This window comes from Pithys albifrons, chromosome 3, assembly GCF_047495875.1.
Source record: "Pithys albifrons albifrons isolate INPA30051 chromosome 3, PitAlb_v1, whole genome shotgun sequence".
NCBI classification, from domain to species: Eukaryota; Metazoa; Chordata; class Aves; order Passeriformes; family Thamnophilidae; genus Pithys; species Pithys albifrons.
In genome coordinates this window covers 28,331,125-28,357,669 of record NC_092460.1, presented here as the reverse complement: position 1 = coordinate 28,357,669, position 26,545 = coordinate 28,331,125, and the positions used below count along the sequence as shown (strand labels likewise).

At 40.7% G+C, this 26,545-nt stretch overlaps 1 protein-coding gene across 4 annotated transcripts in view; it reads right to left on the bottom strand.

Annotated features, from left to right (window-relative positions):
- DGKI (diacylglycerol kinase iota) overlaps positions 1-26,545 on the bottom strand; it is a 207,017-nt gene that overhangs the window by 4,139 nt on the left and 176,333 nt on the right. For 3 of the 4 annotated variants that reach the window (XM_071551159.1, XM_071551160.1, XM_071551161.1), the window contains 4 exons: positions 11,587-11,624; positions 9,923-10,043; positions 2,490-2,526; positions 535-634 (listed from right to left, as the gene is read on the bottom strand). In XM_071551159.1, the coding sequence (XP_071407260.1) occupies positions 535-634; positions 2,490-2,526; positions 9,923-10,043; positions 11,587-11,624 (296 nt within the window). Of the gene's footprint in view, positions 1-534; positions 635-774; positions 817-2,489; positions 2,527-9,922; positions 10,044-11,586; positions 11,625-26,545 lie in introns of those variants that run through there. The other variant, XM_071551162.1, reaches the window with a different exon arrangement.

The window sequence follows — 26,545 nt, the reverse complement described above, 5'->3', positions numbered from 1 at the left end:
TTGAATAACAGAATATTCCTCAGATTTAATTTTGCCCAGATTTCTTTCTCAATCAATCTTGTACCAAGAAAGGGTTGTGGTTAGTGTTCTATCAGTGAGTATAGGGGCAAGCCAGGGCAGAAGAAAATAGTTACCCATTCTCACAAAGCAAGTCAGCCACAATAATCACGACCCACAGAAGCTATGCAATCACAAACTAAGGCTCCCACAGGTGGTCCTTGCGCACAGGCCTCTCTTTTGACCACACAGGAAGGGGATACTGCTGTGCCATGGAGATGTCTCATTCATACCCAATGCACCAAATAGTTTAAGGGCAGGCTCTCCCTATGGTGATGACGACCCATACTGAGGACTGAATTGAAGTCTCTTGTACTTGTTTAAATCAATACAGTTTTCTATATAAAAACAGCTTGATTAAAAAGAGCTGCTCCTGGCACACACAAGGAAGCCTCAATCATGCAAACAGCAGGGATGGATTCTGATTGGTCTAACTTGGCTGCAGTATTTTATAAGTGGTTGATAGAGCTGGGTTACCTTGGAGTCTGTCTTTCTCAGAGAGGCTCCCGCATCCACCAGGAGCTGGCAGACGGCACGGTGGCGCTGGCAGGCTGCCTTATGTAATGCTGTCTCACCCCTAGACCAAAGTACAGAAACCAGCAGTGAGACACATCACACCAAAGTACATTTACGAAGTATGGGGCGCAGAGGATAGACACAGAAGGATGCTGTGTTTCTGCGAGGTTCCCTCTTGCTGGCAGAGGTAGACTTGTGCACTCTCTCCCTTAGCATCTACATCCTTTGACTCAGTAGGAAAGCCTGCAATGCACAAATAGCAGACGAAGAACTCTGAGGGGTGGAAAAGAAACAGGCACAGATTTTATGTACTCAAAGGACTGAACTGCTGCAAAGGCAGACTAGCCACTTTCTTATTTCACAGCAGGCAAAACAGCCACAGTAAAGTGTTTGTTTCTTTCTGCAATTTTTTTTCTCAACCTCATTCTTGGACTTATCCTAATAAAATCTTACCTATCAAAGCTAAGACTGGTGCACTTGCTGCCCTGGTTCTGATACCCTGCTCTCTTGGATGTATGACAGCAAGAGCTGTATTTTTGTTTTCTGCCACTGGACTTTTCTGAGCTACTGGGGAAGCTTGAAATACTTTCCAAAAGAAACACTGTGTAGTGGGAGCGCATTTATTGCAAAGCTCCTCACTCAGACCAGAGATACACATAACAGTACATAACAGTACTACATAACAGTAGTGCCAGGAGTAAAAAAAAATCTATCTAGATTTGCTTAGGAAGTGGAGGAAAATATGCTTGGAGTGGATTGAAAAGGTGTCCTTAATAGTAGTATCCAACAAGTAGGATCATTACATAACCTGCAAAATAACAAATGACAAGAAATACATGTAGTATGGCAATTCTACTCAAAGAATACATAAAGGAATTTCAACCCCAGTCCATGACAAGAGAAGTTGAAATACTAATAGACAACCCTGTAAGGAAATTGCCCCTGCTGCAGGAGAACTAGAATCAGAATGGGACTCTATCTGATTTCCCCATGAGGATAAAAGACAAATTGATACTTCTAGTTACATCTTGAACCTAATTTTCAAGGGTTAGCAATACAGGGACCTTTGTAAAGGTCTTTCCTTGCAGGCATGCTCACTAACACTTTGTTTCAGTGGTTGTGCTATGTTATTGCATGAAAAGAACCAGGCAGTCCATCCAGGCACCATCACCTCTAGACTTCACACACACACCTTGTGCAAAAGGTGTTCTCTGATAGCAGAGAAGGGCACTGTGGGATGAGGAATGGTGGGCTTAATCCCTAGGAGCAAGATGGCTTTTGCTTCCCATATATTCCACATGCTTTCCTAGAATATTCCTGATTCCCTTGCATACTTTTGTGAAACTTCGATTATACAAGATGTAAGGCAGTCAGGAATTGGAAAGTAAGGTCATTTTTTTTGTTTTGGGTTCAGGGGTTTTTTAATGTAAGAACAGAGGTGATTGATGTTTTAGCTACTTGATGGAAACCTTCAACTGCACAGATTCAACTGCCACTTGAGAGAGAGCTAAGGCAGAACACCAAAGATGAATCAAGAAGGGACCGAAGAAAAGTTTTAGAGCAAGAAAAGTAATTTCCTGACTTCTGGAATTTACTGTTTAGGTTATTCCCCTAGTAGCTGGATACCAGAAACATCAAGGCACAATGCAGGACTTCTATTCCTCTAGAAAGATTAAGGAAGCATGGGAAGCAATGGAGAGGAAGTCCTTTATGAAGTCCAAGAAACATTTATTTTAGACCAGAAAGCCACATATGAGCTGGTTGATGTTTGGGTTTAGGGAGAGTTCTCTTTGCTTGTTTGTTTTTGAAGAGCTGTGCCATTTTTAAAGCTTTTTTTAATTCAAAAGTTTGCACTTGAAAGCCAAGTCTGCTAGTCTAACACACATAACGGGAAAGGCAGAGTAGGTTGTACTCACGTTTCACTGTCTGTCATGTCCAGCAATTCAGATGGACCTGCAAAAGAGAGTCAGGCATGTCATATAGCATTTGTCTGCATGTCTAGAAGAGTACATATACCAGGCGAAGATTCCCCACACAAATACATAAAAGAAGACAACTGATAGCTTGATTTGTACAGGTATCTCAAACTTCAATGTAATACTTGCTTGTGAGAGCCTTTGCACTAGCAAAATTCTAAATGCACAGTCACTGCTGGAGTGTCACCACCAGGGAGTATCAGCCTCCAAATTATACTAGGAATGAATATTCATGGGTTTATTTTCTCACTCTTCACCTTGCTCAATTAAGTGGTTCACGTAAGAACACTGCATTGAAAACGCTGATATATTGGAAACCCAGATATATTCCAAGTTAAAATCTATTGTTACTACTACAGGGAAAATGTCATTAGGAAGTTGAAATTAGCCAAATTCCATCCTGAATGACATCCCTGTGCTACTCCATTTAATAGCGTTATACAAAATGTAGATCAGGGTTGAATATTCCCAGCAGTCTTTATATTGATATGCAAATCCTGTATTCTACTTGTTAGCAATGATCAGGAAAGTAAGATTAAGAAAAACAAAAAAGATTTTTTAAGTGGGAAAAAATGCATTTATGTCAATGTGCTTTTATCCTTGATATTCAATATAGGCAGATATTTATAGTAGCAAATTCCAGCACTGAATTACAGCAATACAGAAAGGCTAGGATCTGGACAGCATTTGAAACAAGCAAAACTTTTCCCTTTCCAGTCTGTTCTATTATTCTTCTCTCCACTCCTCTGAAATATAATGTCAGATGGTATGGGGCAGTTAGCAAGTGGAACAAGGAAACTTACAGGAATTTTCCTTCCTATGCATGAATGTTTCTCTTCAGCACACTTTGACTTTGAAATTCAAGAGTCCTCAAGAGCTTACAGCAAATCTCACCTGAAACTGAGGAATTTCACACTACTTGCTTACAAAAGCCTACACACAACCTCTCCATACTCCTTTCACTCTGAATGTATCTCAAAATGTATCAGAGCAGCTGGTCTTTACCTGACTACTTTTAAAATGTACACATTCAGTATCACTGGGGGCTCCTAGAGCTCCAGGTAGCTCCTTCACTTCATCTTCTGTCATAACTGGATAGGGGTGGTGGCTTAGTCCCTGGTGCACAGGGCATTGTATGCCATTGCATACTCATGCTGACAGTTCTCTGAGCTCATTAGCCACTGCTGATTTTTAATGCACACCACCCTGGCTCTACCACCACACAACCTCATGGCCACACTTGGCAGTTAGGTGTTCACTCCTGCCTGTTAAAAAGAAGAATCACTCATGACCCCTGAGCTCCCATAAGCATGAAAAAAGGTACAGGGGGCTAAGCGGGGCCTTTTGTTGAGAGGAAAGAAAGTTAATGTCTGAGAAACTAAAAAGAAAATTTAAGAAGCACATATGAAGAAAAGGACTCCTTTACATCTACCAGTAAAAAAATCATGTTCTCTCAAAAATACAGATAATTCCCCATCACTTTATGCAATGACACATCCAGTGATAGGTAAGCAGGAATGGATTGCAATGTGTTAGAAAACTTACACTGCCAACTATTATTTCTGTTCGTGGATGGAGCAAGGAAGATTGTGTTGCCAAGGTGGAACAGTGTGACTGGACTTGGCTGCATGGGGCATAGAGGTACTTGCCCAGGTAAGTATAAAAAGGTGATACAAGATTAGAAGAAAGGATGGAGACAAGTTAGAAGACTAGGACTTGAGAGGCAAAAGACTCTGGGACAGAATGGAGGTGGAGAGATAGGAAACCAAGAGTGAAGCAAATCTAGTCTAGAGCAGGAAAAAGTAACAGGGATGGGACAGGGGACGCAAGTGCTGAGGACTGAGAGGGCAGCCTGACAGTGGAGACCTGTGGAGATGACAGGTACATTCTGCATAAGTGCAAAGGATATTCTCCTGAATGCTGTCCCAAATAAAGCATTTCATGGGAGAACCCTGACTCCATCCAAGTCATACATCTGGGCCAGATACTGGAGTTAATCAATTAGATGCACAACATGATACCTGCATTCATTAATTTCACTCCCTCTGGCCTATCTCTGAAGCTGGAATGTCCTAACTCACTCACAGCCTGAGCTGTGCTCTTTACTTCTTCATTTTATTTTCACTTGTGTTTCTCTTAAACCATCTCACGCCCTCCTCCTAATTCCCTTTCCCCTCTTTTTTGGACCTCATTTTTATATCAGTCTCCCTGGCGCTGCCAACCAACCATTCCAAATCCCCCTCTGCCCCAGGACAAAAGCTGCACAGATGTGAGAAGGGCTGGCACTGGGAAATCTAACAGTACTGTCATCCTGACCCAGCGGGGAGGCGGCTGTTTTACTCTGGGACAAGCGGCAGAGAAAGAAAAGGGGTCCAAGGCACAGAGAGAGAGAGGACAAAATAACCCAATAGAAATCCGGAAGGGAAATGCATGAGTGAGATTTCTATCAAACAAAACAGCAGGGGAGGAAATAAAAACAAAAGATAGAAATGTGCGGAGAGGTGGAGAGAGAAAAAAAAAAGAAGAGAAAGAAAGAGAAAAAGAGACTGGGGGGCTGAAGAATGGCAGGACGGGGACGGGGGTGGTAGGTGGGAGAAGTTTGCATGAAAGGAGCTGAAAAGCATGACACACCGAGGGGAAGCTCGGCTGACATCATTCTCTTTCCTTAACATCGCCCGTAGACAGTCTGTGTAGAATTATTAACCTTTATCCTTCTCTCCTTTTGCCCTCTTTTACTCCACGAAAGCCCTTCTCCAGTTTCTCAGAAGGCAAAGCATTCTGATCTGTGGATGGGAGGAGGAAAGGGAAGGAGATGCTCACTGAGCTTACTACACAAAAAAAGAAAACAAGAGTATAAATGGCCATATTTCAGACGCATTTCCGAAACATTCAGAAACACACATCCTGAAAGGCCTCTGGGCCCACAGCACACTCCTGTCCAATAGTTGTGGTTACAGCCACCCGCAGCTACTAACCCTTACTAGGTCCTTGTCCTGTCAGTCCTTCAAGAACTGGGGAAGAAGGGTAGTTACTTCACGCTGTAGTGCCAGACATTATCAGCATTTCTGGGTGTTTATCTGTCAAAACCCTCTTTGTTTAATAACCTGAATGACGTTGTTATCCAAGGACAACACTGGATTTGGTTCTTGACCTCCAAGGTGGGAATCTTTTTAAAATCTGGAAATTCAGAACTACTTCAAGCCTTTTCCCAACTTCACACTCGTCTTTTTTACCTGATGTGAAAATTAAAAGTGTCTGTTTTTTCCCGCCAGTGTCTTTTAGCTCAGAATTTCCACTGTAACATAGAGGTTATGGGAGCATTCCTTCCATCCTAACTGTCTCTCAGCCATGTTGCCCTAAATTTGGTAAATTTGGAAATGAAAATGGACTATTTTATACCTTGTGCCTCCTAAAAAAACTAAACTTTCTAAAGGGGCTTAGGCCTCTCACAAATGACAACTATCCCAATACACTCTGCAAATCTAGATATACTAATAAATATCATGCAAATTCACTCTCATTCAGTGTTGCTTTCTGATGACTATTCAAATTTTATCCCCAATATACACCTCAGTCATGGCAAAATTTGCTTTCCAAAAGACATCTTAGGAAGTTCTGAATCTGGTCAGGATGCAAACCTAAATTCACTGATGGCTCTTAACTCTGGACTTTGCAGTTCTAAGATTAACAAAAGCAACATCTTTTTTTACAAGAGGGTTTTCTAATGAAGCAAGGATATTGAGGTTTAAGGACAGAAATGTTTAGGACAGGACGCTCTACATACTGACTGTTGCATCAGAAGTTCCCACCAAAAACTCCTAAGGCAACTGTAAACATCTGCCCTCTCTTTTGTTTAAAATTAAAATAGCCCAGATAAATTATTCTTGCTTGCCTTTTTTGTTTCTAGAGAAGAGAAGAAGACAAGGACAAGGCAAATGGAATTACTTGTATAATGTTTGTAAATTATAATTTTTTCACAACTATCAGATAAAGGCTCCAAGCCACATTTGATGCCAAATACAGATGATGATTTAGAAGGCCCTTTTTCTAATGGAACGTCTTAAAACTTCCTGAATTCCATTTGTGTTAAGCAAGTAAACAGTTAACTCTTCTCTAATATGTATGCACTAGGATGTGATGCAGTTGCTGACTGCAGCAATAAGCAGCTGTGGTTCTGATACCTACTGAGTTCTACCCTCTGTTTCCAGCCAAGCATTTCTTAGCTCAGCCACATATAACTCTATAAACTATAAGCAAAGGACTGCCGATTTAGGAAGGCAATCTTGAACAACTGATAGGTCTGTGTATCTGCCTTTCCTGCACAGGGAATAGAGAGAAACTGCTTTGCTGGAGCAGCAGCCAACACAACTCTTCCTGCAGCAGTAAGCAGCTGTCATCCTGACACCTACTACATTGGTGTTTCAGCTGCTATTCCAGGCTTGTGCTGGTCCATTGCTAATACTGCACAGCAGTCTCCTTGTGTGACTCATCTCTGGTATATCTAATTTAAGATAGGTTATTTTCCTCCCCTTGACATCTGAAGTCATTCTGATCATGATCACAGAATAACCTTTCATATTAATTTACCCTGCATACTTGCAAAAGGCATAAAGCCATCTCCACAAAGGATGGCCTCAGCAGCATTACACCATTTTCCCTTGTTTATAATCCTACTTTTGTGGGTCCCACTCCTGTATCACATTTGATTCATTCCTCTGTCTTCAAACTAGGCAATTAAAATTCCCGGTGCAGTGAGTTTTATCTTGTTTTGCTGCTGCTGCTTTTTTAGAGACATTCAGAAGATTTTTCCCTGTGTGGTTAATAATAGGTTTTCCATACTGCATGCTTGAGGGTATTTTACAGTGGAATTCCTATTAACATTAACTATCTCCAGCCATGTATGGGAAGCAGACAAACTACCGAGGAAGTGTGGCTGAGCAGAGGCAGTTGCCAGAACCAGAGTAAGGCTCATTTTTATGAAGGGTGGATATCTGCAGAAATGAGATGCTAGATACAGGGAAAGCCTTGGATATTAGTAGTGTTGGATCAGGTCATACACAGCAATTAATGTTGAGAAGATGCCAGAGAATGCAAAGAAAAACAAGGACATTATGATGATGATGATTCAGCAAGAGAGCTCATTTGTGACTGAGAAGTGCCCAGGGTAGAAATGAATTTCATTAATTGCTTGGTGGGAGAAGAGAAGAGGCCTCTATTAGAGTATAGTCCTATGCACTCTCTGATCCCCAGAGAATGTTAAACAAACAATGCATTTGGAGAAGCCCAAAGGACGTATGTCTGGAAAGCTGCAAAGCTTCCTGCCATCCTTGGGGATAAAGAGGGGAGAGAGGAACTGAGCTGACATTTGCTCAACCTTCTGATTTGTCTTTGTCTAACAGTCTGTAATCCCTCACATTTCTCTACTTACTTCAAAGATTCCCATGGATTCCCTAATTACATCCTTACCAGTTTAAATTACCTCATTTTAAACCTTCACCAAAAGAACAGTAACTGAGTCACAGACTGTGATTGAGTTAAGCTATGTGTCTCTAACAAAAATCCTGAAGAGATATCTATGACAGTGAAGTGGCACAGGTCACGTGCAGCGTGAAGAGACTAACGAGTTAAAAAAAAAAAAAAAAGCAGCAGAATTATGCCTGCCTACAGAATTCAGTGGCATATAGAAGCACTGTAACTAGTGAGATAACCCAGAGCAGTTAAACAGGAGGTAGAGTTAGCTCTGATAAGGCTTGTTAGAACTGGTGAGAAAAGTAGACATTATTTGGAAATAAGGCCAACTGCACTTGGATATCCATATGTAGGTATCTATACCTGAAAGAGTAAAAGAGCAATTCAGCCCCCCTCAATCAGATATCTGGGGCACAGATCAGTTGATCACACACCAATATTTTGTGCCATTTGATATACCTATGGGCAAGTCTTGGTATGCATTTGGAAAGTTTGGGTTTTGGCTGCCAGCTCAGGTTAGTCCTCCTCTAGGCCTAGTGTGACATCTTGTACACCTATGCAAATATCCTGGATATCTAAGGGCAAATGACATTAGACATTTATGCTTATCTAAATGAGTAACATGTCCAGGTAACTGTCACCTGAATCACTTGCTAGACTCCCAGGACTACCTCAACCAGGATCTCCCTTGAGTAAGTCATGCTAGAAGTCTGCTGCTATTAAGGATGTTCTCCTCACTTCCATCTGCCACTGGAAAAGGACAGGTCTCCTCTAGTACCTCTGTCATACAAGTGCAAATGTGATAGATTGCCATTGACAGCAAAGCAACTGAGACCTACAGATTACCTGACATCTCTGTGTAAACACCTAAGTCAGAAGTCAAGCTCAAACAGATGGATTGCTACTTTTTCTTGCTTATGAGTTGTACTTTTTTCCTCTCTCCATACAATTTCTGCACTAGCCTTCGAGCATTACCTGACACATACTCCAATTGCCAGAGGCAGTCTCTGTGTTCAGTGCTAACACTGTTGCTGAAATAATGTAGCTGATTTTGACATTCAGAAGCCAAAACAGTCATTGATATTTTGAAGTGGGGTCAGAGAAGAGTTACAAGAATGTTTAAAGAACTAGAAAACTTTTCCTACAACGTAGGAGGCTGATAACTGTGATCTTAGCTCTATCTGTATTACTATGGAACACTCTAGCAAAAGGGAACATGATTACTGTAGTTCAACAGGCAGAAACTCCTAAACAAGACTGCCTCAGACACAAATTGCTGCATAGCCCGTGTAAGGATGCCTCCAATCCCTGCAATCGACAAAGGTAAGAAGAGCCAAAAAGAGAAAAGACAATGGTATGACCACAGCCTATAAATATAAAATGGAGATGATAAATTTTTGCTACTGGGTCATCTTGAATCTAACAGAGACATAACAATGTAAGGTTGGAATGGAAGCTAGGTGAATTCAACCTAGAAATACGTAGATTCCTGATGAGTGTGTTACTAAATACTGAAATAATAGCAACGGGTTGTGTGAGCTCTCCAGCCCTGTAAATGTTTTAATAGAGATTAAGTGCTTTCTACAACACATGCTCTAAGTGAAAACCAGTTCAGAAGACTGCTGTGCCACAGGTTCTAACTAGAGCATCCCACTTCCTCTTCACAGCTCCCCAACTTATGCAACTGTGAAAACACCATCCTCCTCAATAGCCATTCTAATTTATGTTTTCACATTTTATCTAGAGCCATTACTGTCATTCCCAGCCTCCTGCTCACACAGACAGGACGTTTTGCTGATGGAGACTACAGATGAGTGAGGGCACTTCCAGATGTATGGTATGGTTTTGCCTGACTGACACATGCTGAAGTAGAGCTCTCTATGGATTTTCTACTTGTGACTCACCATGTTCCAGGATGTATTTCACAATCTCGCCGTTCCCAGTCTTGGCAGCATGGTGCAACAAGGAACAGTGATCAGGCCCTTGGATTAACAAATTGGCTCCTTTTTTACAGCATTCTATGAACTGGGAAGAAAATGAAAAAAATAAAATAAAAAAGGAGATAGAGAGAAAAACCACACAGAAAGTTAAGTTGGGAGGAGCAGGAAAACAAATATACAGGTCAAATCTCTACTGGTTTTCTTAAGACCTCAGCACAAAAATGGGATAAAATATAAATTTTAAGCCACCTTTTAGGCCCCAATGTAAAACATCTGAAATGAGAAGTATTTACAATTATATAAGGTTAAGAAGAATAGTGTGTATTTCCTAAAACTTGAGACATTTCTACTCTACTGTTGATGAATTATTACTTGCTAGAAATGCTTGCAAACCAGTGAAATTGTTGGGTTATTTTAAAATACATGTACTTGATAGAAAATTCTGGCTTCTCTATGGAAAATTCCAATTTTTCCTCACCAGAGGAGCCAAACACTTTCTGATTAAATCAGAAAACTCCAACTCAAAAACCTGCAGGTAGGTGAAGTAACTGTCTCAGAGCTGCCTTCTCACTCTCTGCCCCATGTTTGGGGCTGGCAGAGGGGGAAACACTCCGTGGGCTAAAATGAGAGGGAAACAGCAACCAGCCAGGTCTCAGAAATGTTGCAGACTTTGGGGGAGGGGTGAGGTATGGGGTCTGTAGTGCACATAACTACCGAAAAGGGAGAGAACTGCAGCAGTGAGGCATTTGTTATGATGACGGACATCCAAAGAAAGGCAAGAAGTTTCCATGTCAAAGCCAACTCAGGCAAAAACTTTTCAAGAACTGGAAAGGCAATATTTTTATGGTTGCTGGTTGAAGGATTGCTCCCTAGTTGCTGGCAGAAGCTTGGGCCGGGGTATAGAAGGGGCACATGGAGGCAAAAGGTTGGCCTAACAGCCCTGTCATTTTTACAAATGGCTCCAAGTTGGCTTCTCCCAGATAAAATTACAATCATTAATCACAGTCCTCATCCAAATTCGAGGGCAAGTTTTCAAATCCTGACTTGGCTACTGAAACACACAGGCTGATTATCTGTCGAACATGGGACTTCAGTCTTTGGGCACAAAACATTTTTGCATGAGTACTTTTTCCTCCCAAACTAACTATAGCAAGACATTATGTGTTTTGAGACATCCATCAGCTGATAAAACAACCAGCTGGGGTTTGCTCTATGTGGTCTGGTAGTTGCCTTGGTAGACATTAAATAATCTAGCAAATCGGGGGGCTTGGTCACCAACCTCACTGGTGTAAAATACCCTTTACTGTGTAAGGCTGTGTCAGAACTGCCCTGCTGTTCAACATAGTAATTTCCCTGTTAGTAACTGGCACATTTCTCCATGCAGTGGCTATGAATCCTGAGCTGAAAGGTGCTATCTAACACCAGATCCTATTCACTCAAATTTCACACCTCACCTGACTGATGTGTTCGCCCAGTATTCAGGGTTTCCTGGAAAGACTGTAAAATGGCACTTGCCAGAAGCCCCTACAGCAGCCTATTTATATTTTGAGCAGAGGTGTGATAAAATTTACAGTATATCAGACCAGGAAAAGCTGTGAATAATTGGACACTCAGTGCTCTGTACTTACCTTCAGTAGATCACCAGATATGACTGCCTGTAAAAGTGCTGCAAAAGACAAATAGAAAACTAATGTCAGGCAGAAAGCATTATGCATACATAGTCTCACAGCTGAGAACATAGCTCACAGTATGTGCAAGTTAAGACCAATACCTCAGGCCACTTGCATTCTCATGTACTATCGAAACCAATGCAAAACCTGCACTAACACATATTGGAAAGGCAGAAGGCTGCCCATGTTGCATGAAAGCTGTATGGATATCAAGCCAGCATTTCCAATGCTGTCCTGAAACTTCATGCTTCTATGTGAGTTTTTCCCTAGTGACACTTCTGGCACCTGAGCCATCACTGAAGATATCAATGACATCCCCACAGAAAACCTGAAAGTAGCTTCAGACCTCTCAGATGTTGTGGAACAGTCAGTCAGCCTCCAATGCACTGAGAATCCCAAGCTGTAGATGATGCAGTGGGATGAAAAATTCCTTAATAATTATTTGTATTACAAAAACATTTTGAGACACCTGTGGGGAGCAAGTCCCCTGGGTTTGACAAGCTGTGACAGAGACAAGAGCCAACCTTCACCTTTTCATCTTATGTATTTTTAACAGACCCAGAATGAGAAAGAGATAAAGACAAAGTGGAAAAAGGCTAACAAGGCAGTATAGAGCTGCACATAGAGCCAGGAGCTTCTCACTACCCACTACTGTCTGCCCTGAACCTGTTATAAAGAAGAAGGAAGGTAAAAGGCTGAGGCTCTGCATTGTCCTGACAAGCTGTTACAAACCTACACCTACATGGCTATTTCCTTTTTACCTCCTTCTCTCTATCATAATATATATGGGAAAAAACAATCACGAATAATCTTTCAGAGCAAGCGATTACATGGTTTGCATCGTAGAAATCATTAAACATCTGCCTCAGTTCATAGTTTTTCAAGTACATCTAAGCCCATTTATATCTTTGAGTCTAGGCAGTGCAATCAAATTAAGCATTTGCTCAAGTGCCATCCTTGATAAAGATGCCAAAAGTTCACATAGGGAGGACCAACAGGCAAAGAAAACCATAATATAGCCTTCCCTCCAAAAAATAACACACAGGAAACTGCACAGTGTGAATTCCATGAGGAGCTTGTTACACCTTCAGAAATTATAACACACCCAAGCTAAACACTACAGAAGAGTAAGGATGTTCAAAGGCAACTCAACAAATGTGCTTTCTTTGAAAACACGTGGGGCTATGTGGCTTTCGGGTCTCAGTAACGCCTCATGCCTTGGCCATGGGAAAAGCAAAAATCCAGTCCAGATAAGTTCTGACTTGAGAAAGCAATAGCAACAATTCTTGCAACAATAGATTTAGGGCAGTTTTTCAGTGACCATGGGTTAAACTAAGTCCAACAAATCCCCCTGGCATCTGTAGGAATCAGGACACAGATTTTAAAAATAGAAAAAGGCAAACACCAGCAGGTAAGAGCTAGAAAAATACATGTACATATTTTCTTCAGTTTTCATTTTCTGTGGTTTATATCCTTATTTTTTCCCCAATAGTTCTAATACTGGCTCAGTCCAAATTAGTAGCAGAGCAGATTTTAATGCTTATGTCATTTGTTTTAATTTTTTCCCCTCTTATTTCCCCCCATCAATCTGGTCTCACTGCCACCTTTATTTTGTAGGCTAATGCAGTCTGGACTTGTATAAATATTTTGCTCTCCTAGCACTCATGAAAAATCAAATGATCTGGTGAAACCAGTTTTTCATTTCCTTCTACATCCAATTTTTTAAGTCATGGCTTCCCTGAAGTCATTTCCTAAGAGGCAGTGATACATTTTCTCATGCAAGCCATGCTTAAGATCATAATTCAGAAATCCATGATTCCATGAAAAGAAAAACCTGACGGGATGTGAAAAATCCCCTGTGTTGGGTATCCATAACCAGAAGTTGGTCTGGTGATAAGGCTATTAGGATAAAGCAGCTCTAAAACACATTCAACATAATTAGACCAATCTTTTCCTCTCTTTCCTAAGCCTCAAATCCAGCAAAGCATTTAGGCAGGTGCTTAGCTTTGAGCTAATTACATTCTTTTCACACCAAGTCTACCTGCACTCTTAAAATTAAGTGCTTTGCTGGAGAAGAACCTATTGCATAAATGAATATATTACAGATCAACAAAACCAGCTGGCATAACAAGAGATTAGACTACAGTAAAATAATTCAGTCCTGTAAGCTGTAATGCAAGGAAGACTTAGAAGGTATTGAGCTAGAAATGAATAAAGGTTCTTTAGAATAGGGAACAGGACCAAATAAACATATGAATATTGCTTAGTACGCTAACCCCATAAACACAAATGGGACTGCTGGGCATATGGAAGAGAAGGGTGAAGATGGCAAAAATCACTTGGTTGTTAAAGAAGTGGTGAAGCAAGCAAGCAGATGGCATTGTCAAAGGGAGCAGACTGAGAATTTGGAGAAAAATGCTGTTAGCATGTAACACCAAGCTAGCTTAAAATTAAAAACATGAAAGTGAGAATTATTTCTTCCAAGCAACACTGCACCACTGGTGTAATAAATAAAATTAATTATGCTTTTGTTTTATCATATATAAAATACCTTCAGGTCTTAAAGATGTCACAAAAATTGCTTGATTTAATAAATATTTTAGTCATTATTTTCTCAACTACTCCTAAAACAAGCATTTGTCATGACTAGCAAAAAAGCTTTATTATCTTTTGTTTATTTAGCAAGCAGATTTATTGTTGATGAAAGGTGACAGCTTGACAAAAGTTGTGACTGAAGTGCTCTGCCCATATAATGAGGAAGCACTGAGTCTGCTGCAGTGCTAGACTCCCCAGGCTGCCTTCTCAGCAAAGCTCAACCCCCTCTACTGGTACAGCCCCTGCTCCATCACTGACCTCTCTGCTGAAATTGCCAGCAACTGTGTCAATCACTGCCCAGGTTGATGGATCTAGAGAAAAGAAATTACCTACGAGGATATGGGCAGTCATAAATGTGGGGGATATGTGTAACAGCTACAAGGGATTAGCAGCTTCTGGTTTCCACTGGGTGAATTTTGAGATGAGATTCTAAATCCTGTGGGTGGGCTAACCTAAAAAAGTAAGTTGAAAAAAAACAACGATCCAACCAAAAAAAACCCAACAACAACAACCAAACAAAAACACCAACAAAACCCCAAACAAACAAAAAAAAACCCACCACCACCTCCCGAACACAAATGAAAACCAAAACACCACAAAAACACTGACCTCAAAACAAACCCCCTGACACACATGCACTTGACTTATAAATTAAATATTGAGCAGATACAAGTGGATAATGCACTAACAGAAAAAAAACCCTGTCAAAAAGGCTGTTAATTGAATTCTGGTAATGCTGCAACCTAGTGTAGCTTGACTCACGGGATAAACTAGTACACACACATGCTGAAAACTACACTTTTTCTATGGCATATGTCACTAATCTATTTTCTGTGTTAGTACCCATTGTTTCCACTGGAAACAGCTATTTTTATTTCATATTCTAAAAACATATGTTAATGTCACAGAGTAACAAGAAACACTTTTGTTTCCCAGATATAACATTAACTTATGCAATAACAATTGCTCTCTGCTTCTGTGTGTGAAGCCAGTGTAACTAAAACAGTGCTGCAAAATCAGTCATCAAACACTGGAAAACAGATAACAAAGGAGTGAGGTATTTGTACCCTGAGTAATTCCATAGACTGCGAGATGTCTAAGAGGTCTCACAGGGCTGCTTGGATAGTCAGAAGTGAAAATAACTCTCCATAGAAAGTAACCTGGTGTTTCTGCAATAGTTTATGTTATGCATCTCCCTCCACAGACTGCAGAATCTCCAGAGCAAATGATCTCCAACTTGCCTAAATTAAAAGTTAAACTGAGACAGAGGGGATCCTTCAGAATGTCATGATTCCAGGGGACATGTCTGATCACCTTTAAGAAGAACAGCAAAACAACAGGAAAATGGGAGGTTCCCCTTTTAAGTGTTTCCAAGACATGATCCTCCTGACATCCGGCAGTGCTCTTGGTCTTGGAAATTTTGAGACTTCTTTATATACCATAGAGTTGCAGCATGAGAATGGCTCATAAATGTAAGGGCTAACAAAGACAGACCCATGACTGCAACACATTAAAAGAATATGGCAGGAGAGGGGCAAAAGTCATCACTTCCACCTCTCTCACTTCAAAAGCTGTGAAAATTCTCAGAAGCATCACAAGTAAGGAAAACCTCAAACAACTACTCCTTCCTATCTGCCCTGCAGGAAAACTTTCTCCTGACCCCAAAGCTACTGACCAGCTTAACACCAAGAACAGAAGCAGGGCTCATCACCAGGTTCCTTTTACACCAGACCTTTGATGCTAAAACACTTTCAGAAAGAACATGAAGAAAAAAAATCTTATAAACCCTTGTAAGTAACATCTCAGGATGACAAGGTTCTTTGATTAAAGTAGGTTGACATGGAAGATATTTACTAAGTTAATTAAATAATCATTAATGAGTCAGTAAGAGGAGTAGTTCTGCACTGGAAAGAATCTCAAAAAACAGGACAGTTCTACAGCCTGACACTCAGCAGTAGAGGGTAATTGCTTTTTCACATGAGTAAAAGTTATTCATAAACAATAAACATCTTTCAGATTTTATCAGTCAGATTGCACACCTGGTCTGACCCTTTCAATGCCATATTTGAACCTATTACTGCTGTACCAACTAAGCCACATGGAATGCTGATAAAAATGTATGTTTCTTTTGACGCTTTCAACTTTTGCAGGCAATTCTTTAGTGAAGGTCTAAAAATTGTGAATGGAGCAAGTAGAATTATTTAAAACTATGTTATAAAGTGTGGGCAGTTAAATGCCCCCCTGACATCCGATCCCGTCAGATCTCGGAAGCTAAGCAGGGTCAGCCCCAGATTAGTACTTGGATGGGAGACCTCCTGGGAAATGCCGGGTGCTGTAGGTTCTAGTCCTGAGGACTTCACTGGCACCATCTAAACTCGCTCGGCCATGGCAGATGAACCTCAGGACTTAAACGGTGGGGCCAGTTCTGTGCATGCTGAGCCTCGCCTAAAATCCACTGTGCAGGCTGGAAGGGCACACCCACGTGGGGACAGCCCTTCCCAAATCTTCGTTCGCGAAGTTTGGCCATACATACATGTTATAAAGTGTAAGTACCACACAAAAGAGCTATCACACCCATGATTAAAATGAAGCCTATTACAGACCTATGAATGAAATGCAGTGTGGGAGCAAAGTATTATTTGCAATAAAAAATACCAGGTCTAACAGTGCATCTAATCAGAGTATGACAATGTTCGAGCAGGTGGGAAATTATGGCAGATTCAACTACCATAACTCAAGATGCAGTTGAAAGGGTCTTTGAGCAACCTGATCTAGTGTGTGGCATCCCTGCCCATGGCAGGGGAGTTGGAACTAGGTGATATTTAAGGACTCTTCCAACCCAAACCATTCTGTAATTTTTTTGATCTCCAACAGAATTAGAGCTTGTAAATCTTCAGCTTGTTCAAAAGACACATCTAAGACAGCTGATGATTTAAAGTGATCAGTACCTTGTAGAAACCTCATTTACCAGGCAGTGCCTGCAACTGTCCAGTGCTTTCTGAGACACAGCTAATGCACTGATTCAGTGTTTGGAATTGATACACCATCAGCATTTCAGTGCTGGATATTTCCTGCTGGTTAAAGGCAGTTAATAGGAAATATAAGAGCTTTAGTGTGGGACCCCCAGAACTGAGTCTCAGTGTTCACCATCATCTCCTACTAAATTGCTCAGGGCAACTCTTCAGGAGTACCTCCTGAAATACTGCCTTGCTCAAACATTGTTGGGCTGATAATGAAGAAGAAATTGTAGGAGATGACATCATCCGATTTTTTGAGTTATTGAACTGAACTTGGCATATCATTAGCTTCCAGAACATTTCTAATTCTTTGTTGCTCTCTTAGACCTTGTGAAATTCATGGAGTTGGAAATCTAAAGTAATTACTGTTTTACATATTGAGAAGTTAAAAGCTGACCCTAACTAGAAGAGTGCTTTTACACAGCTGGAGTCTTCTCAGCTGTTAGAGATAGCATTACAGAAATGGTAAGAAAAGAAGCCCTTGGTTTTCATTTTTCACCAGTTTTACAGAAATCAATAATAACTTCTATTTCAATCACTCAAAAAGCTATGTTCTCAAATGAGTGAAGTCCATATAGACAATCATTCAGAAATACATTCCTTTCTCTGTAAACAACAATTTGCTGGTAATAGCTTTATGATAAACTGACAGTAACATAACTTACCTAGAATTGCACAGAACTGACTTTTTTTTTTTTTAACTCTAACCATGATCTTCAGCCTTGACCTGCAGATGAAAGGGGTGGGGGGTACCACAGGCATTAGGTTTGTGGGCTGCTTCCCTTCCGAGAGGACTATGAGAAACAAGCACCTAACAGAGCAGTGCATTCACTTGATTTTCTGAAGGGTCTGCCACTCCTACAGAACAATTTTAGGGATCCATGATGAAGAAAAGTTGCAAATCTCTGCATTTGTGCTTTTACAAGCACTTTACCTCTTTCCAGTACTTTATCTGCTTTTAAAGTTATAGAATAAAACCCCCCACCTATAAAGTATGCATGCCAAAATGTCTACATAACTGAGAAGTTAAATTACAAAATTAATAACACTTTGTTGAAATGACTGCGAGTCAGGTCTTTGATCTACAGACAATCTCAAGTCTCACCAAAGCTCATGATGCTTAAATATTTTGCTTTGAAGATAAGCTGAGTGAAAGGAGCAATTAAATGTTTCTTCATGTATTTTCTGCACCTGCAAGTAGTGGAAGTGACTACTGAAGACCATGAAAGAAACTTAAACAGAAACTAAGTCTTGTAGGTGGAGAGGTCTTCAATAACCTCTTCTGTGTCCACTGAAAAAAGACTACATCAAAAAGTTGTCTAACTCTTAGAACCAAACTTTCCTCCCGATAGAATGAGACAAAGACCCCTGAATATAGGCTAACTTCTTGGGCCAAAAACGATGCACCAAGCTACAGATGACACTCACACATTTTGGAGACTGTTACTATAACAGTGCAATGTTATCCCAAGAAAAGGACACAAACATTTGGTTCTCTCATAAACCATCAGGACTGAATTTTTCCTTATGCTTATGCACAAGAAAAGTTGTGTTCAGGGAGAAAGAAAAATCACAGAATCATAGAATTGTTTGAGTTGGAAGCAACCTTTAAAAGTCATCTAGTACAATTCCCCTGCAATGACCAGGCACATCTTCAACTGGATCAGGATGGTCAGAGCCCCATCCAACCTGTTCTTAAATGTTAGCAGGGATGGTATCCCTACCACCTCTCTGGGCAACCTGTGCCAATGTTTTACCACCCTCACTGTAAATATCCTTATATTCCTCTTTTAGTTTAAAGCCACTAGCCCTTGGCCTATCACAACAGGTCCTGCTAAAACATCAGTCCCCATCTGTTTATGAGCTCTCTCTAAGTATTGAAAGGTCACAACAAGGTCTCCCAAAAGCCTTCTCTCTTCAGATTTAACCAAATGTCTCCAAGTACAGCCCATGTACTGATGAGGAATCTGACAGAAGAATATTTTTAAACAGTTTTTAAACTTTGATGCTGAGCAATCAAAATGAAACATCTTCAGCAAAAAGATGGCAAACAGACCAGGAGAATCAGTCCCAGGTTTCAGTGCTCAAGAAAGAGACTGCACTATAACTAAATAAGGGGCATTTTGAGGAGGAAATTGATTGTCTGTAAGCCTGAAGAGGCTTCAACTTATAAATGTAAATGTAACTTCTAAAGAAACAAAAGTCTCTTGCTAGCCATTTTTTAAATTCTAGCTGTATATGTAATATCTTTTCAATCTAAAATTACCCATGAGAAAGAATCTAGGGGTCTACATCGGAAGCAGCTGTCTGGTGTGGGAATGGGAAAAAAGTTCCAGGACTTCCTAGAGGAGTTCAACCTCAGCCCAAAGAACCATGATGGAAGTATGGCAACAAAAAAATACATGCAGTTTAGAGACTTCCTGCCTAGAACATAGTATTTCTTCAGTTGACTAAAGCAAAGACTCACTGATTTTTATTTTTTTTCCAAAACATATCTGTTTGCTGCCACTGCCCATTGTCCTAAAGAAACAAGTGATAAACAAGATTTCTCCATGAGTTTTCAGAGTTGCAAAAAGCTTGGGCTTCTTAAAGAATCTGAGGACAATGACACCAATCTAATCTAGGTAACTCAAAACAGCTTTACTGTGAGGCACTGTTTTCATAAAAAACAACCAAATAAAGAGTCTGAGAGCTCAAAATGTTCCCAAGAGACCAAGAAAATTGACAGTGAAGTCCACTTGCCCACTGAATAAGTCATGCCTCAATAACATCTATTTCTAGGATTGAGCAAAGTGGTAGAAAACCCTTCTAAATATTTGTGGGTTGTCTTTTAGTTACGAAAGCACTGCACCCTTTGCAGATTCAAAGAGAACTGATACGGTTTTGATTGCACCTGTTTGTCTAACTTGGGAATAAGACAAAAATTTTAACATGCAAAAAAAAATCAACCATTATTCAGATGGCTATAAATATGCATTATGAACATTCACCTTTCAAGAATTTTAATTCACACAACAGCACCAAACCACTGTCGAGAGAGGAAGAGGAAGGGGAAGAAAAAAGAGTAAAAATAGTCACACATGCTTTCTGAAGGGAAAGAAAGGCTAAATTCTCACTTACACAGAAGTGCCTTCATACAACTCTGGAAGGATAAAGAGGCTTTCAAGCAGATGTAAATTACACTCAAGCTGCCTTTAAATCCCCATTTTCACTCAGACTAGTTTAAAGCTACTTTGATGCCAATTAGAGTCCAACCTGAATTGTTTGTGTGGCACTGGTGGACAGCTGAGAGTGCAGTCGATAGTTAGGTGTGGAAGTATTCAGACCCTAACGTTGAACTTTTTCTGCAAGACTGTTTAACTCAGACTTACAAAAGGAAAATATGATAAAAGGACTTCCTTTGTAAGTAGTTCAGAACACCAAAGAACAATTGCAGATTAACTAAGTACCATTTGGCACATATCTTCACTTTGTTTTTTTCCCTTTCCTTTTCCCTTCAACTATTTTTATTTTTAAGCCAAGGCAAGAACAATTAATGTCACTTTCAGGAGTGATGTGATAGAAGAAAATGTCTCTGATGAATTGAGAACACAAGGCAAGGAAGACCTTGGCTGACCAATACAGCCACTTTATCAATACAGTGGCACTACTTTGGCAAAAAAAGAAATCTAGGTAAAATAATTAAGCAAGGGTTTATTGTGGGCCACATTGTTCCTCTCTCTTCCCTAACTTGGTGAACCATTTCTGTCACAGGCACTCAACACACTCCCTTGAGGTTTTCGCCACTGGTTGTAGTTCCTTTGCCTGGAAACATCAAAGTAACTCTTCCTCAAAAAGCTAGGGCTTCACAGTAAGACTAAATCATCTGAAAATCAGTCCAAGAGGGTTTTTTTCTAGCCAAGATCTTCAGTGGGTGAAGTGACTGCCACTTCTACCTGACCATGAGCAACTTCCATCAAAAACAAAAACCAGAAGCAAAGTAGGTCACAAGGTTACCCAGAGCTTCTGCTTGAAAACAGGTGCTTTGATTCAGATAACACATTCCTTACTCCTACTTCCTTCAGAGGGGAAAAAGATAATGGCAGTGGCCATCTGGAAAGAAATGTTTCTCTGGTTTCATCTATTACTCATTCAGTGCCCACATCTGCCAGATGTCTCCCTCCCAGCTCCCTACTGACCCCTCAAGCTGCTTGGATATGATCAGAGGTGGGGTATAGGCACCTTTTAAAGGTTTTGTCCAGAGAGGATCTCCCTCAGCTCTAGGGTTGCAGTGCCTTAGGTCGGCATCAACACGAGCCTCTGCTGAGCTGAGAAGCAAATGAACAAACCAGAGCAAGATCCCCAAGTATGTTGTTGGCTCAGCTGGCCACAGACATACTTTCAAAACACTATCCAGATGGTCTTTCTTCCCAAAGTGGCTAATTAATCAAAATAAATACCTGCAGTCAGGACCCCTCCCCTCCCACCCCACTGTACTGTCTTTGATTTGTTCAGGGAAAACATTCCAAGACATCTCCATTTGTTGCTAGGTAAACTGCTGCAACATCATCCATACAGCTTCTCAGTTATCTCTGAAGGTATCTGGTGTTCAAAATAGCAATTAATTTTTAAAAATTTTTATATTTTTAATTTTACCAGCTCTGAGATGTGTGGGCTCATCTGTAGTATCCTTTTATTCAGTGCACCAGGGTGCTTCAAAACTCTTGAAGAGAACATCCGTTTGCAGACTATGACTAGCAAGACTAGTGGACAGTGATTCCATAAAAAAGAAAGGAGGTTAAGAGAGTGAAGTCTGTGTTCCCACAGCCTACCAGGAGCAACAGAAAATACAATATATTAGAGGTTCCAAGAAGCGTTATCTATTCTTGTGCTGTTTTCTGGGGCTTCTACAACCATCTTCCTCCTTGCATGGGTTCAGATTTTCTCTTTTTAAAGGAGCAGACAGCACTGGAGCCAACAGCATAGTGCACAGGACATTCTGCCTCCAAGGCACGAGCAGACATTGCACAGAAGAGCATTTTCCTGTATGGAAAGGAGCTCACACTGCCTTCTGTGCACGCCCTTGATCACTCACTTCCTTATAATTCATATAGCAGCTCTCTCCATCCAGAGGGACATCTAGAGACAGAATTACACCTCTCACCCCAAACTTCCAGTTTGAACCAGGGCCAAGAAATTGCTGTGGAAATTTTTTTCTAATAGAGGCTAATTTGGAGGTCATTGCTATAAACCCATTTCACTTATAATGCATTCCTGGCTCTATATAAATCCCATCTAAGTGTAGTATATCCAGGCTGGATACTAAGTATCAGCATGGAGCCACCATCTGTCAGAATCTGAAAGACCTTTGAGTGTTGCTATCTGTCTTTTCAAGCAGAAACCCCATCCCTTATCTTAATCTGCTTTATAATATTATTATTTTGTAATAACTGTCTCTGAAATATCTCCATTGAATATATTTACTTCTTGTCTTAATTTCCCACTTGTTCCCTATCCTCATTAATTTTGAATCTATTGCACACACAATAACAAAGAAACAAAAAAAAACCCACAAAACTACAAACCAAGTTTAATCACAGAAATTATGCTTATGCAGCAAAACAAGCAGGTTGCTGGAAGAAAACAAGGCAAAAAGCACAGTTTCATGGGTTTATAGAGAAATGAGAAAGAGAGCAGAGACATAAATATTTGACACCTCTTGTCTCCAGATCAGAATGAAACTCAGATGCATAAGGATTAAGCTCTGGTTGACTGCTACTTGAAGTGCATTAGTATAGCTACTTAAAGCTCAGCAATTACATCAAAGGCAACATTCCTCTGTTTGAAGTTAGACAAACAAGTATTGAGCAGCATCAGCTCCAAGTTGCCATTAGATGAATAACATGCCAATGTCCCTACACCATTTATAGCAACACTCAAAATTTACGGGTATATTTTTCAGAATACTTGAAATGGAAATGGTACTTCTTTTACTGTTTTTAAGACCATTTTCCTCAGCTGCTTCCATGATGATGAAGATGAGACAATTCAATCACATAGGGTAAAGAATAGTAGAGATAACCTAAATTTGGCTCGATAAAGTTAGGGCAAAGATAATGGAAAATATGTGGTTATTCAATGCATTAGCATTGGAAAATTTGGGGGATGATTTCTGCAGCATAGCTGTGAAGAGGAGTGAGTAGGGCATGATCTAGTGTGCATACAATGTACAGTGCAGCACTGAAAGGTGCTGGGTAAAGAAAAGGGTTTGGTAAACCTCAACCATTCACCTAATCATAATCAGATGGCTTTATACTGGCCAGGGAACGCATTGGAAATCTGCACCCCCACCACAGGAGAGAAGGAAAGAGAGAGAGAGATGATTGGGAGGGAGAGATGATTGGGAGGGAGAGATGATTGATTGGGAGGGAAAAGGGAGGGAAAAGGGAGGGAAAAGGGAGGGAAAAGGGAGGGAAAAGGGAGGGAAAAGGGAGGGAAAAGGGAGGGAAAAGGGAGGGAAAAGGGAGGGAAAAGGGAGGGAAAAGGGAGGGAAAAGGGAGGGAAAAGGGAGGGAAAAGGGAGGGAAAAGGGAGGGAAAAGGGAGGGAAAAGGGAGGGAAAAGGGAGGGAAAAGGGAGGGAAAAGGGAGGGAAATAAAGAAAAAGCAAGCAAGCAAGCAAGAAAGCAAGCAAGCAAGCAAGAAAGCAAGAAAGCAAGCAAGCAAGAAGGCAAGAAAGCAAGCAAGCAAGAAAGCAAGCAAGCAAGAAAGCAAGCAAGCAAGAAAGCAAGCAAGCAAGAAAGAAAGAAAGCAAGGAAGAAAGCAAGCAAGCAAGATTGATTATGGATTGCACTCATCTATTTCCTAACTATCTGTACGAAGAACAGACACAAACCTTTTAAAATCTCTAAGAGGGTTTGAGTATTTCTTCAAAGTTTGGGATTTTCTAGCAGTACTGTTTCCCTTTCTGCGCCAATTAAAATGCTTCTGCTTTATAACTGATAAAGGTGCCTTTAACAAGTGTCCACAACAAGGAGCTGTGTGCTGTTACAATTGTTCAATAGATGCCCAGTCCCAGACAGATGGTGCTTTATCCTCACCCACTTTTCAAGGCAGTGTAATGCATTGTCCCGTCAGGGATTAATGGAAGTGCCACTCACATTAGATGCTAATTCTGGTAGCAAGTCTGTTAGTACACTACAGATGCTCCAACTACTGTTTGCAACTAGTGCTTGGATCAGACAGTCCACACTGGAGGAGAAGCAGGACATTCAGAAATCAAAGTGAGGGGCACAATGCAAGAATTTCTGCAGAACGCAACATCATGATAAGTGGGAAAGAGTCATTTAAAAAGCAAGACAAAGATGATGGATAGAAAACCACAGAAAAACGGTAATAGAAAAAAAAAGAGGACTGAATATTAAAGCAGACAAAACAAAGATCAGGAACCAAGTGGAAGGTTAAAACTAAAGATCCAACACAACAAATTGCCTTTTCTCAGTAATACTCAACATCACATCATCAGAAAATCAGCACCAGAATGGTGTCCCATAGTAGGCAGAGCAGCTTTAACACAGGACGCAGAGTGACACCAGTGAAAGTACATTATTCTACAGTTGGATCTTGCACCATTGTCTACCCCAAAGCATTCTTGCCACCTTATAAAACTACTCAAGTGTTTAACATATTGAATATGCTAATTATTACTGAAAATGGAAGTCTCAAAACAGACTCCAGGGTACATAGTGCCAGAACAGTATAACAGGAGACATCTGCATCAACACTGTAAAAGACAGGCAATTCAAAGATAAGTTTTCAGGTCTCTTGTGAACCCTCTCTTTTTTGTTTAGGTAAGAGAATTGAGATCTAACACTAATTTGAGATGCTTCCACACATGCAGTCTCAAAGGACTGAGAAGCATCCAGGCTCTGCAGAGCTTACGCTACAGCCCTTTTATCACATTTTCCTTCTCGTACTGTAGTCCTTTACAACGGCCTCTATGTGGAATAGTGGGGGAGAAGAAATCCAAGTATTGGACATCTCTTTCCAAAAAGTCACTGGGCCATCAGAAACTTTTTGTGTTTGAGAGAAGCTCCTACACATCCTACATGGATGGCAGATATAGTTAGACACTCCGTGGTCACAAACTTCTAATAACTAGCAGTATCACTAGCAGTAATCAATCAAGGTAACATAGGCACTTCACTCTGCACTTCAGAGGAGGTTTCTTATGAGAGAAAATGAAGAAAGGGAAGGAAGAGGCTATTCAGAGATTTTCATTAAACCTGAAAACCCAGACCCTGGCAACAGTTGTGTGGGGTGATGGCTCTGATAAGGTCTTGAGGGAACTGCCTCAGCTCCCCTGGAGGGATGTTGAAAGAGATGGTGTTACCAAAGAATGGAATGCTATTGAATTAACATGGCCTTTCTTTGCCACACCCTGTGGCACCCTGCAGAAGGCCAAAGCAGCCACCCCTCAGGCATCTTTCTATCACCTCAAAAGTATTGACTTTAGTCACACAAACCACCTCAAGGGGGAAAAAAGGTATAAAAAGAGATAGAGTAGAAGCAAAAACTGGGGAGAAAAACTTACACCTCTGGGAGGGCAACCTACGAGCTACTCTGTCTCCCCCATCCCATCTGACATTGCAGGGGTAAGCAACCAAATTCCTACTTTATTTTCCTATACCTTACTAATTATAGTTTGTTATAGCTCACTGGGGGTATACGTATTAATAGGAAGTGGCTATATTTTTTCTGTTGCTTTTCTTTTGTGTTACTGAGTGTATTTACATGTGGTGTTGAACTGTTGTGTTTCTGTTTAGTAATCCTCTGTCAGTTAAGTTTGGCGTGGGAGGGGTATACTGCTGGAGTTGCCTGCAAAATGTGTTTTGTGCTGGTGGTCTTGTGGGGTATTTTGTACAATCCTGCAGCTTAATGTTATCGACTAAGTAACCCATACAGACATTGTCACGTACTTGTATTAATAAATGTTATTTCAGGAGCTGTCATGGGGAAAGTTCTTTTCTTGCTATTAAGTGTGGTCTCATATCAGAGTTCAGAAACCCTTCCAACCTGTGTGCTATCTGTGTCGGTAGGCAGTGTTGGGACAATGAGGCTCTGAATTTTCTGGAGGCACTTATTGCTATTAAGTTCTCCCTGGCTAAAGTATGGTCCTGACAGGAAGGTCAAAAATCTTTCCAGCCTATGTTCTGTCCAGAGTTGACAGGTAGTCTTGGGTTCATAAAGCTTTGATTGTTACGGGGACCCTTACAGCTATTAACTTCATAATAATACAGGTGAGACTAGAAGTCTTTGTATTTCTGTCT